General features: G+C 42.4%; 1 protein-coding gene across 1 annotated transcript in view; it reads left to right on the forward strand.

The window, feature by feature from the left end:
* Positions 1–11,105, forward strand: part of Nostrin (nitric oxide synthase trafficking) — a 62,641-nt gene extending 51,536 nt beyond the window's left edge. The window contains exons 12-16 of the mRNA XM_034495331.2: positions 751–839; positions 3,718–3,843; positions 4,973–5,087; positions 7,095–7,184; positions 10,767–11,105. Of these exons, the coding sequence (XP_034351222.1) occupies positions 751–839; positions 3,718–3,843; positions 4,973–5,087; positions 7,095–7,184; positions 10,767–10,903 (557 nt within the window). The 3' untranslated portion in view covers positions 10,904–11,105. The remainder of the gene's footprint in view (positions 1–750; positions 840–3,717; positions 3,844–4,972; positions 5,088–7,094; positions 7,185–10,766) is intronic.
* Positions 11,106–12,499: the final 1,394 nt, after the last annotated feature.

Raw genomic sequence — 12,499 nt, forward strand, 5'->3', positions numbered from 1 at the left:
CATGTCTGGGCTCTGCTGTGAGAAGGCTGAGCTACATGGTGAACTGAGGGCCAGCCTGGGCTAAAGTGAGACCCTATTTCAAAAAAGTCAAAATCAAGAAAAAAAAAAGTGTCAAAGGACACGTTTGTCCATTTATGAGAACTATATAAGTAGTTCACTGCTGTGCTTCAGAAATGTACAGTTTTATTGTTTCTCAAAGTGGCTGGGACGGGAGACGATCTGTGTGATCTTAACACGGCTTGCATTTCTGTCTTTTTACTAAGTTTTGAAATGTCAAGACAGTTATGTTAAATCGCATACTGGGGATTCAGATACTAGCATGTGAAGTGATTCTAAAGCCGGACAGACCACAAAACCACCACACATCTGTGATCCAGTGTCCAGCTTCTGAGCCTGGACCCTGGGATTTCATTTTGATGGAACTTGGATGGGAGCGGTAAAGAGAACGAGGAAGAAGCTAGCACAATCGTGAAACTGTAAGGAACATTGAAATGGGCCAAAGGAAACTCAAAATCTCATCTAGAAAAATCCAGCCAGCTCCTCTAAGGACCAGCATTTCTCGAATTTCATTAGCCGAGGATGGCCATAAATGAACTGTGTTTTCTTAGCCATTGAGTAAGACCCTGTGACTCCTACCTAGAGAATCCCCCAGGCATTAAGGAAGTCCTACGGGTATCACTTCTAGCCTTCGCCTGCTCTGACCCACTAGGACTGGGTGAAAGGTGACCTAGAACATGCTGTCATTTTCAGGCCTGGAAGAGAAGCTTAAAATACTCGCCAGCAGCGCCTCCTTTTCTGATGCCAAGAGCCAGAAAGATGCGGAGATCCTAATGGACGAGGTAAATATTTGCAGAGTGCGTTTTGTAATGAAATGGTTATTTTTAGGATATTTGTTTTTCAGCCCACTTACCCTGTTTGCTGCTTCTTCCTCCTGACTCAGAACAATTGAGTGGGAGAGCTGAGACTGCCAGCTCCTCCATGGGCCATTTGAGGGATGTGGAAAACTCCTACCACCTAGAACTGTTTGTTTGCTTTGTTCTAAATAGAATTCTCCAAAATAGATGCATTCTTTAGTGAAATCACAGGCCCTTTGACCCTGGCAAGTGATCAAAGTCACTGGTTAGCCATTCACAAAAGCTGTTCTTACGATTTAGCTCTGCTGGCCATGGAAACCTGGGATGTTAGTGTTCTTATCTGCAAAATGGAAATTTCCATTTTACCATAAAGCTTTCTGATAATACATCACTGTCCAGAAAATGCTACCGCAGCGCTTGGAGAAGGAGCTCAAAAAGTGACCGACATCTCGTTTGGCTTGACTATTTGCCTTTTACGGTGATGGGAAAGTATATCCACGTAGCTGTTTTGTTTTCCACTTTCAGTTTAACGTCTAGTAAATTTCAAGGGAACATCCTCAATCTATTATGAAATGGTCTTTGCACCGGGTGATTTTGCCCAATGTAAGCTAGTGTAAGACTCTGAGCATGTCTTAGGTCTGCCAGCCTAAGCGAGGATGTTCAGCCAGTTGGTGCAGTATAGGAATTCTCAGCTAGCACTGGGCATATTGGGATGCAACTTCATCATGAGTGGAGGCCCAGCTAAAGTTCTTAGTACGATTCTACATTCCATTTTCCTTCAATTGACATCAGAGTCCTCTGAAAACAAGAAAGAGACAGGCTACAATCAGGAAGAAGCCATGGGGGTGTGGCAAAGGAGGACAAAGGGGCGTGGCTATAGAGGGTGTGGGGGTGTGGCTAGGGAGGGTATGGGGTGTAACATAGGAGGGCAAGAGGTGTGACAAAGGAGGGCATGTGTGTCATGGAGTGAGGCAAAGGCCTCTGAGGAAGAAAAGAGCTATTTTAGAGGCAAGAGTTCGAAGGAATTTGGATAGGAGCGGCAAGGCACTGGAAGAGGGCTTGTGCTGTGGTTTGAATGCTGAGGAGTCGGATCATATTAGTTAATACGAGAAAAATCCAGGAAGAGCAGGCATTTTAATAATATTTTGAAGGATACAGGAATCTGAGAGAATTTTCTTTACCCAACCTGACTTTCCCTGAGAAAGTACGTATCTCATGAGTCTCCCCAACTTGAGAGTTCAATAGTGGCTTGGTAAAGGCCGGCAGATGCAGCCAGCTATAATTTATTCTGTATTTTTTTTTTTTAGAATATATTTCCTTTCATGGGAAAGCTACTGCAGAAATTACCCTAAAACTTTCTGTGAAAAGAAAGGTTTAAATCTGTTTACTTGGGAACAGGGATCTGAGATGCTACTGCAATGACATGTGGGTGTAATTTACAGGAAATCACAAAATGCACTGTGGGACGTTTTCTGTGATGGTGCAAAATGTTCAATGAACTAATTGAATGCAAATAAGTATTTACCAAAATAAAGCCACCAAAAGCATGGCACCAGCTTCTTTGGTTGTTTGTTCATGGAGCTTGCTTGTCATCATCAGAATCAACAATGTGTTATCAGCATTTACTCAAAAACCTAACCTGACTCACATAGAAGAAAAGGGAAACGCTAATTCATGAACTCATGATATCTATGAACAAACACAAAGCTTTCCTGTGGTGAATGCCAAAGGCCATGGTAACTCCCTTAGACAAGCTGCACCTCCGGGGGGGGGGGGGGGGGGGGAGAGGGACACTGGTGGTATTGATGGATTTCGTAGTACCTAGGGAAGAGTTCTTAGAGGGGAAGCTTGGCTTCATTTAAATTATTTCCTCTTGTACTGGCTCCTGGACCTGAAGCGCCATATTTGATTCAAGAATGTTGACAAAGAGGCATTCAGAGTAGATGCTATCTATCTGCATAGACTGGGAAGACCGCTGCTCCAGAGAGCTCGGTGGTGCATTCTCTGATGCTTTCAAATGCACCAGAGCTGGGGTCTAACACCAGAGGGATGGGGCGTTTAGCTGTCATTTTAGATGAACCTGTTCCAAGGTGTAGTGAGCTGTGCTGAGAATTAGGGGCCATTACTGCAGAGTTTAACTTTATAGTTAAGATATGAGGGTTACTAACACTATGCCAGAGAAACAGAAAAGAGAGGTGTGGGGGGGGGGGCTAAATTACACCCTTTCTGTGTTTATTCTGTAATTTGATTGCTCCTGACTGAACATAGCCAAAGAAGAAATAATTACAAAGTTTTAGTTCAAGGTCAAGGCCAGAACAGGAAGAAGCTAGGAACTTAGCATCACAACTTGTTTTTATACACAAATACCCTGAGATACCACATGAATATAGGCTACAGTTGTGAGGAGCAGTGTTACTAAATTTTCTGGGTAATATAAGATGTCCCTATTTAAAAACAAAAAGCAAACACAACTCCCATGCATTTCAGTGTAAATTGCTTATATACTCGATTCTTTAAAACTCTGCCTTGTGGCTCTGAGAGAACCTTCTGCAGTCAATACTTACTTTCTTGTTCTTTGGAGAGGGAGCATTGTGTAAAGTTGTTAATTATCACAAACTTATCAAACTAGTTTTCTTCGCCATAATTACAAGAGCAAAGACTAAGGAAGACACATCCTGGCTTTCCCTCTACATTGCATTTAGGGTCTTATTTTTCCAGTGTTTCTCCTGTGTATCTGTGTGTGAGCTGAGTGGATGTTTCTAGACCTCTTTCCCTTTGAAAGACATGCTAAGATTCCTCTATTCACTCAGCTGTGCCTCGTTCTCTTGAAATGTCCTCACGTGGCCCTATGGTGTGTCCACAGAACAGTTTGAAACTAGACCTTTTGCAAGCAAACTCCTACAAACTGTCGTCGGTGTTGGCAGACCTGGAGCAAAGGCCAAAGCCCTGCCACCCGTGCAGCGCCTGCATTTTCAAATGGAAAGAAAAGGTAACAGTGAGATCAGTTGGGATGTGTTGGAATGCAGGTGTGAAGTGGGGGGGGGGGGGGGCTTAAACGAACGCCAAGGCAAAAATATGCGTCATATTTAAGCCCCAGATTCTTACTGCAGCTATTAAGATAAATTTACTTTTATTCCTTTTTTAGAGCACAGCAAAAGCTAAACACAATAAAACACATGCTTTGGAATGAGACTAAATCACTCAACTGAAAAAAAAAAAACCTTAGGAAAAAATAATACAGTATGTAATGCGAATAATAGGAGTACACTTTAAACCCCACCACAAAAACAGGTGTCTGTGCAGTGCTACACTCTATATATACACTCTAATCGTCTATAGAAAGTTATTGTTTGTAGCTAGTCTCATTACTCTTCAGAAGCCGGGGGGTGGGGTGGGGGGACTGCAAACATCCAGTGATGAAGGGACAATATTCTTTCTGAAGAGAGCTATAAGCTCTAAAACGGTCTCAATCATTTTATTGTGGGTTGTCTTAGGGTTTTGCTTCTGTGAACAGACACCATGACCAAGGCAACTCTTATAAGGACAACATTTATTTGGGGCTGGCTTACAGGTTCAGCTGTTCAGTCAGAACATGGCAGCATCCAGGTAGGCATGGTACAGGAGTAGCTGAAAGTTCTACATCTTCATCTGAAGGCTGCTAGCAGAATACTCACTTCCAGGCAGCTAGGATGAGGGTCTTAAAGCCCACACCACAGTGCCACGCCTACTCCAAAAAAGACCACACCTACTGGAACGGGGCCACACTTTCTAATAGTGCCACTCCCAGGGCCGAGCATTTACAAACCATCACAGGAGCCCATTAAACTTGGATTTCCAAAAGTATTGCTACGAATGTTTCTACTAGGCCCAGGCATATAGGTCCAAATAGGAAACGCAGACTAAGAAATACAATAATCATCTCATTCTGAAAATGTTTTGCCTTTGGAACAAGAAAACTTAAGCATAGGTCTTAGACATGTTTTGATTATTTATGCACCATCCCTATTAAACACACACAAATCCCAAGGAAATGGCATACAGAAAACAATGTCTCATGAATATTTTATAACACAGTTGTTTAAAATTTTTTTTCTTTTTTTAAAAACCCACTTGAACAGGAGCACTCTCATAGCTATGTGAAAATATCCCGGCCTCTTTTGACGAAGAGATTAGAGAAAGCCGAGAGCAGAGCACCTGCGGGTGGGCAGGACAGCCCGAGCTCTTCACCTCCAGGTAACCCAGTGTCCAAAATAATCATGGGCTGTGTCCTATGGGTAAATCACACGTCTATATTTAAATATAATTTCCAAGCTACATCTACCTATATTTATCAAAAAGAATTTTACCTCTTGGTTGAGAGTAATGAATTTGTTAGCTTCTGTAGTTTTGTTTCCGAATGTAGAGAAATAAAGGTAGAGAGTGGCAGACTGGGAAAATCTTTTATAACATGAGGAGTTATGAATGCACAGGTACACACACATATTCATGCATACGTACATGCATGTATACATACATACATACATACATACATACATACATACATACATACATACGTTGCTGAACCTAAATAACTCTGTTGAGGACCGCACCGCCCCACACTTTGGGGCTACTATGTTGCTGTCCACACTGCCACAGGCTTTGGGGCTAAGTGCTCTGGTCAAGAGAGAGAGTGGGGATGGAGGGGCAAGAGACTCGAAGAATGGAGACAAGACCGGGTGTGTGGTCAAGTCTGGTTACTCCTTTATTTCCCCTATTCTTTATATCCACACCTCCTATTCACCTCCTATAGCATATTGACTTCTCCTATTGACACTATTACAAGGAAATCCTGGGCATTTATAAGCACAAGCAGGGGAACACAGGTGAAAACATTTTACCATGTGCACCATGCAGCTGGGGTCACTAAACAGCAAAACAAGCTATGTGGGATAAGCAAGATATTTGTCAGAGTGTGCTCAGCTGTTGTAGGCTGTTGAAAAACGAGTCTCTATCAGGGTATATGGTTCCAGATGGCTGCAAAGAAGATCTAGCCGCTTCTGCTAAAAGTCGGCTCCCAACATAACTCTACTGAAATCGTCCCCACAGTGGTGACAGTGCTCCTTGCTGCCCGCCCCAATATTCTGGGTTCCGAATGAAAGACACACACACTCAAAGCCTAATATTTTAATATTCGTTAGACAGGTCAACGGCTGGGTCACTTCCAGACCTCCACGTGGCTAACATTCTCCCCTCCGATATTCCTGAGTTACTAGTTACTAAAACCTATATTCATTCCATCTTGGCTGCCCCAGACCCAGACTTGCAGCCCTCTCGGGCTGAGTTCCCCAGCACCTGCGAGACAGCTATGTTCTCTGTCTGGCACTTCTCAGGCATGGCCTCTACTCCTTTCCTGGCATGGTGGCTATCTCCCTCCCCCTCCTCTGTCTTCAGTCCCTTACTCAGGCATCCTAAAGTCCCACCTCTGTCTCCCTGCCCAACCACTGGCTGCTGGCAACTTTATTTATCAATCAAAACCAACTGGGGGCAGGGTCTCTCAGTGTCATACGTGTGAACATGCAGTTTCTCGTGCAATTTGGGGGGCCAAATTAACATAATACATGTAGCACTAGACCAAATCCACAAAATACATACATACACACATATATCCACACAGGTCATTGTCCCTCAACTATACACCTTTATCTCATATCTTCTGGTTTTTTTTTTTTTAATTAGAAATGAGCCAGAAAGAGTTATAGTAAAATCTAAGACACTGAGGTCCACATAATCTATTCAAAAGACAGCGATGAATTTTTTGAGAAGTAGTTCACTAAGCAACAAGGGATGCTGATAAGCACGTGCCCCAAATATTCCCTAGCTCTACCTGAATGGCAAGTCTGGTGTGTTTTAAAAAGAAAATGCAGTTACTAGACACATTACCAAATGATACAGACTATGTTCCTGTGGAACGCAAATAATTTTAAATTACCATAGTTGTTATCAGTACAAGAGGAAGTTTTCCTCCAGAATTTTATTTTCTGTGTTGCAATCTGGGTTTTGGTTATATTTATATAATATGCATAATTTATATACATGTTGGGTATATTATATTTATTGAACCAATGAATAAACATTAGGTAAAATTATAAAATTCTTGAGAAAATTTAAACAATGCACTGTATTGTTAAACAAAGAATCCTGATTGTGTTCATTTTACCTACTATGTCAACATGGTAACTATAATTTATTCCAAAACTCTAGGCTCTAGTGTGTCCCAAGTCAGCAACCATCTTTGCAAAGCCTTATATACTTTCCAAGCCAGGCAAGATGATGAGTTAAATTTGGAAAAAGGTAAGACATGTTCTCCAATATTTTAATTTCTTTTTCATGTTGAGATCCCTCCTGTGAATAAACTCCTGTCTTATCAGAACAGTATTAAGTTGTTGCTGACTGAGGTTTACAGTCACTCTTAGAATACAGAGATAAGAAATGAAACTAAGACTCACCTAATGACAGCTAATGGTCATTTCATGTTTCTATGTGACAGGCACTGTTGCAAGCATATCATTAGATTATTATTCACAGATCCCTGAGACATAATTTATTCCTGTTTTATAGCTGAAAAAAATGACACACAGAAAAGTTAAATACTTTGACTAAAATCACAAGCAGAGGCAGAGCAGGGTTTAAACTTAGAACCCAGTCATGTCCTCAACCACAGTGCTACACTGAGGCAGAATGCCAACTAATGGGAATTCGTTGGAGATGTAGTTCTTTTTGTTTTTCAGATGGTAGAGTTGCAGAAATGTGAAGCAATGTCTTCCTAAATATGACAGAAAGTTCTAGAATCTGAGTCCATTGATGCCCAGATTAATGTTTGTCCTTGATATCTCAGAAAAGAACTGAGAGTCACTCTAAAGGATCATCAGATCCCTCTGTGCCAGACATATTTCCCAGGGAACTATTTTTTCGTGGGTTATATAAACTAATATTCTCAAATAAGTACAAGTATCCAGCCTCCATTTTCTTCATGTATCTATGGTTGCATGTCCAAGCTAAGTCTCAGAGACCTATAAATGTGCCCATGAAAAAGAATTGTGCCATACGAGAAAGCTTATTACCCATGACCAGAGTATGACATGCAGAACATTGTTTTTCCTTTCTTAAGACAGGGTTTCTCTGTGTAACCCTGGCTGTGCTGGAACTCCTTGTAGACCAGGCTGGCCTTGAACTCAGACATCCACCTGCCTCTGCCTCTAAAGTACTGGGATTGAAGGTGAGCGCTAGCACTCCTGGCCTCATCCTTTGTTTCTGTATGCCAGTGTGGCAAGCATATCATTCAATTATTATCGGCAGAGCGCTCTAAGGCAGATATTGTTTTATAGCTGAGAACGAGGCACCAAGAATCCAGTATGCTTGCCCTTGTTTAGAGGAGACTGTCTAATTACTGCAGGCTAGTTTGACTTCTCCAGGCTATTAACTTTTCCTTTTCTATGAGTGAAAAATATATTTCTCAGAGGCTACTCAAGAACTCAGACATCCTGAGTTTAAGTTTCAAAGTTTACATTAAGCAATTATCTTGCTCGATCAGTTGTCTGTTGGTTGTAAAGCCCACTTAGGCTTTATATTCTAAGTAGTTCTTTTCAATGAAATACAGCATCAGAGGCTAGAAGCCGACAATAGAATTTCAAATCATTTGTCTGAATTTGCTTAAATTTCATCAAACTGCTGTCGAGAGTAAGTTTGAGAGGAGAGAGAGAGAGAGAGAGAGAGAGAGAGAGAGAGAGAGAGAGAGAGAGAGACAGAGTCAGAATGAGCTCACAAGAAACAGGAAGGAAACCATAGCAGAGACCAGAATGTGACAATAGTGATGAGGACAAGCACATGTTGGACCCTGAAGTGGCTGTTCCTACTTTGCTGTATGGGAGGCAGCTTGTTAGTCAGCTTTTTAATGCTGTGAGACAAACCACCTGAGAAAAACAGCTTATGAGAAGAAGTGGTTATTTTGGTTCCTGGCTTCCAAGGTTTCAGTTTGTTTGGCTGTCTTTCAAGTGTGTGGAGAGGCAGAACATCTTATAGCTGAAAGTTGTAACAATGGAGAAAAGCTGTCCAATCCTTGGTAGCCAGCAAGCCTGGGGTAGGAGGGGTTAGGGACAAATGATGCCCTTCAAGAGCAAGCCTTTCAATGACTTCCTGAGAACGGATTTTTAAATAGGCCAATAGATAGGAACACATTAATGAAGTCAGCACCCTTGTTATCCAATCATCTCTTAACAGCACCACCCTCTGTGGTCTAAGCCTTCACTTTAAGGGGACACTGTTACAAACAGTAACATTGCCAGAATTCGTTCATATTCTCTCTCATTCTCTCATTCTCTCTCTCTCTCTCTCTCTCTCTCTCTCTCTCTCTCTCTCTCATTCTCTCTCTCTCTCTCTCTCTCTCTCTCTCTCTCTCTCTCTCTCTCTCTCTCTCTCTCTGTGAATTTCACATCATGCACCCAATCCCATTCCTCTCTCTGTCCCTTCATACCCTCCCTCCACCCTTGCAACCTCCCACCAAAAGAAAAAAAATCTAACCGTGGAGGCTGTAGTGTGTCACAGTGTGTCCCACAGTGTACCCTTTTGTCCACACTTCTTTACTTGCAAAAGTTCATTGCAATGAGTCATTGATCTGGTTCAAGGCGATGGCTTCTGCTACACGATCAATACTGGATCCTCACAAGGACTCCTCTTTGGTATCTTGATGTTTCCCTGTGTCATGGAGATCCTGTAGCTTTGGATCTGCAGGACCAGCCCTGTCATATGCTCTAGCAGTTCATAGATGGAGTAGATGCTGGAGTAGACCAACTCAAAGCCCTGGATCTGGGTCTGGGTGGTAGCTGAGCTGGTCAGACCACCAGCTCTCCTAAACCCACACCACCAGGGTGAGCTCTCCAGCAGTGCCCTGGCTAGCTCATCCAGTGCTGCAGCGAGCAAGGGACAGAGTCAGCTCTCCTGCTCTCAAATGCTCAAGGCCTGCTTACCAACAGCAAACCTGCCCAGGTGAGGTGCAGGGCCCACTCTCCTGAGTGTTCCAGCCAGTGAGGGGTGGGGATAGGGTGGGTCATCTCTCCCGAACCCACACCACCACACAGCAGACAAGTTGTGGGGCCAGCTCTTCCATGCTCACAAACTTGAGCCTGGCTCACTCTGCCCCTGCCACCAGGGTTAGCTCTACTGTGCTACTCAGGTGAAGTCCAGATCCTGCTCACTCAAGTGCTGCAGCTGGTTAGGGACAGCTCACCCTCTCCCACTCTCATGGATCTGGGGCTAGCTCTCCCAGGGGCAAAGGGGCATGGTGATTTTTTTCTAAAAGGCAATAGAAAATTAGTAAGAACTGAATTAGGAATTCAGCTTTCATTATATCCTTAAAATTATCTCCAAATCGATATTTTATTCAAGTTACCTAAATGAATGAATGGAGGCTAGATTTCTATGTGAAACTGCCAAAAGTTCCGACTGAATACAGATGTGACACAGGGAGTTACCAAGTTTTTAAGAAAAGCTCTTAGTAAAGACACGCTTCTAATGAACTACTCTCAACTATCATGGTTGTATGTATAACCCTTAAGATATAGACAGCAAGAGAGTTTGCCGACAACCTATCCACTGTAGAGTAAGCCAGCTGTGCAAGGCTACCATGACCCTGTTTTTATGCATACTCTTAGCAGAGCACAGTAGTTCATTATTTCACTCTTTAGCATTCTCTGTATTGTGGCTGTTGCATGCGAAGTGCTCAATAAACTCTGCTTTACCTGAATCAAGCGCAGAATGTGATGTTACCAAGGTGTTCCCCAGATACAGACTGTTCTTAAAACACTCTTACCAGCTCTTACTTGGCATGTGTTCAAGCTACAGAGAACCGTCTGTCTAACTCAGTGTGCATCCTCACAGGAGACATCGTGACCATACATGAGAAGAAAGAAGAAGGATGGTGGTTCGGTTCTTTAAATGGGAAGAAAGGCCATTTTCCTGCTGCCTATGTGGAAGAGCTGCCTCCAAAGGCTGGAAACACAGCTACACAGGCATAAAACAAGAATGGACACATGGGTGGCCTTGCACATTCTGTAAACAATGTGGTGAAAAATAAAAAAAAAAAAAAAAAAAAAAAAAAGAGGAAGTTATCCTCTCTTTTCTTATGCAGTGGGTGGTAGAGACCTACCTGCATTTCACACTGCTTTGTACATGGGGTTATTAACTTCAAACAGTTAAATAAAAGACAGTTGGACTGAATGAGACAAAAAGTTTATGGATTCCTAGACTTTCTAAAAACCCTAGAGATGGTCTACCTGTCACAGAGGAGACAATTATCCAGATTGCCTGAAGTCATATAATCTATAAGCACACAAGAAGTAAAATTTAGGTGCCTTTTTATCTCTAACTTCGGGTGGCAACTAGACACACCTCTTTCACAGTTAACCAAAGCCTGGAAAATAAGAAACAACACAGACCAAAGTCAAAGTTAACGATGATAGGCAAGCAAGATTCAATGTAGACACAAATTGGAAAGCAGAATAAAGGATCAGGCCCCAAAGTCCACTGGATTAGAGAGGGGGTGTGACACAAGAAGTCCAGTCTAGAGCCTCAGCAGCATTCTGGCAGGATGAAATTTTAACCAGAGCCCATGACCTTATGAGACAGTGACTTCTCAGCAGCCCCTACCAACCACCAATAGCTCTAGTGAGGTCAAATGCAAGCAGAGATGGCTTAGGATCTGAGGAAGAGCAAATAGGAAGGGCAAGTAGGTGGTGGTGTGTGAAATTTCCTGTTTGGAAACTTCTTTTGCCAATTGGAAAATTGGGTTATTGTGGAAGGAAAACCCCTAAGCAGCTTCCTTCTGAAAGGAACTTTAATAATAAGAACCTAGTTTGAGTAGAAAGGTGGCTGATGGGCAACCAGCAGTTTGAATTATAATCCTTCTGTATCCTACTTCACTCCACTGAGCTCTGGATTTAAAAAAAAAAAAAAAAAAGTACCAACTGACCATAGTTTTGTACACAGGAAGTAATGAGAATGGTGGTTTGGGGTAAAATTTTCAGAGAGAAACCTTTCTTTTTAAATCAGTAGTACTTTCTGAGAATGCAAATGGTTTCCTTATTTGGGAATGTTGCTGAAAAACACTATAGTACCTGGGATATATAGTTTTTTAAAGTGTCCTTTCCTTCCTTTAAAACATATCCTCCAGACAGCCTGAGGAAGGGTTCCTGGGACTCCGAGTTCCAAGCTCAGTTCCTTCTCCCGTGGCTCACCAGTCAGGCCCCATCCCCCTCTGGACTCAGCTTCCTCATCAATGTAACAAGGAAGGATGAGTGCTCGGCTCAAAAGTCAAAGCTGCTCATTTTAAATCTAGGTCTGAGATTCATGTCATAGTTCATAGAATATAAACTCTGGAATCTGTCGGATGAAGCTTGTTTAAGTTTCAAAGAAATACTGTAAGGGGCACATGCTAGAGTCCGGGTTCTGTCTGCTCCACTAGAATACAATAGGGGTAAAATAAATAAAATACAAGTATAGTTTGCTATAGTAGACCTGTTTCAACATACTTTTAGCATGGCAAGAATTTCTGGTCAGATGGACTGGGTGGATTTAGGATGAAATTAAGAGAACATGAGGTGAAAATTAAAAAT

The sequence above is a fragment of the Arvicanthis niloticus genome, chromosome 2 (assembly GCF_011762505.2).
Source record: "Arvicanthis niloticus isolate mArvNil1 chromosome 2, mArvNil1.pat.X, whole genome shotgun sequence".
Classification (NCBI taxonomy): Eukaryota; Metazoa; Chordata; class Mammalia; order Rodentia; family Muridae; genus Arvicanthis; species Arvicanthis niloticus.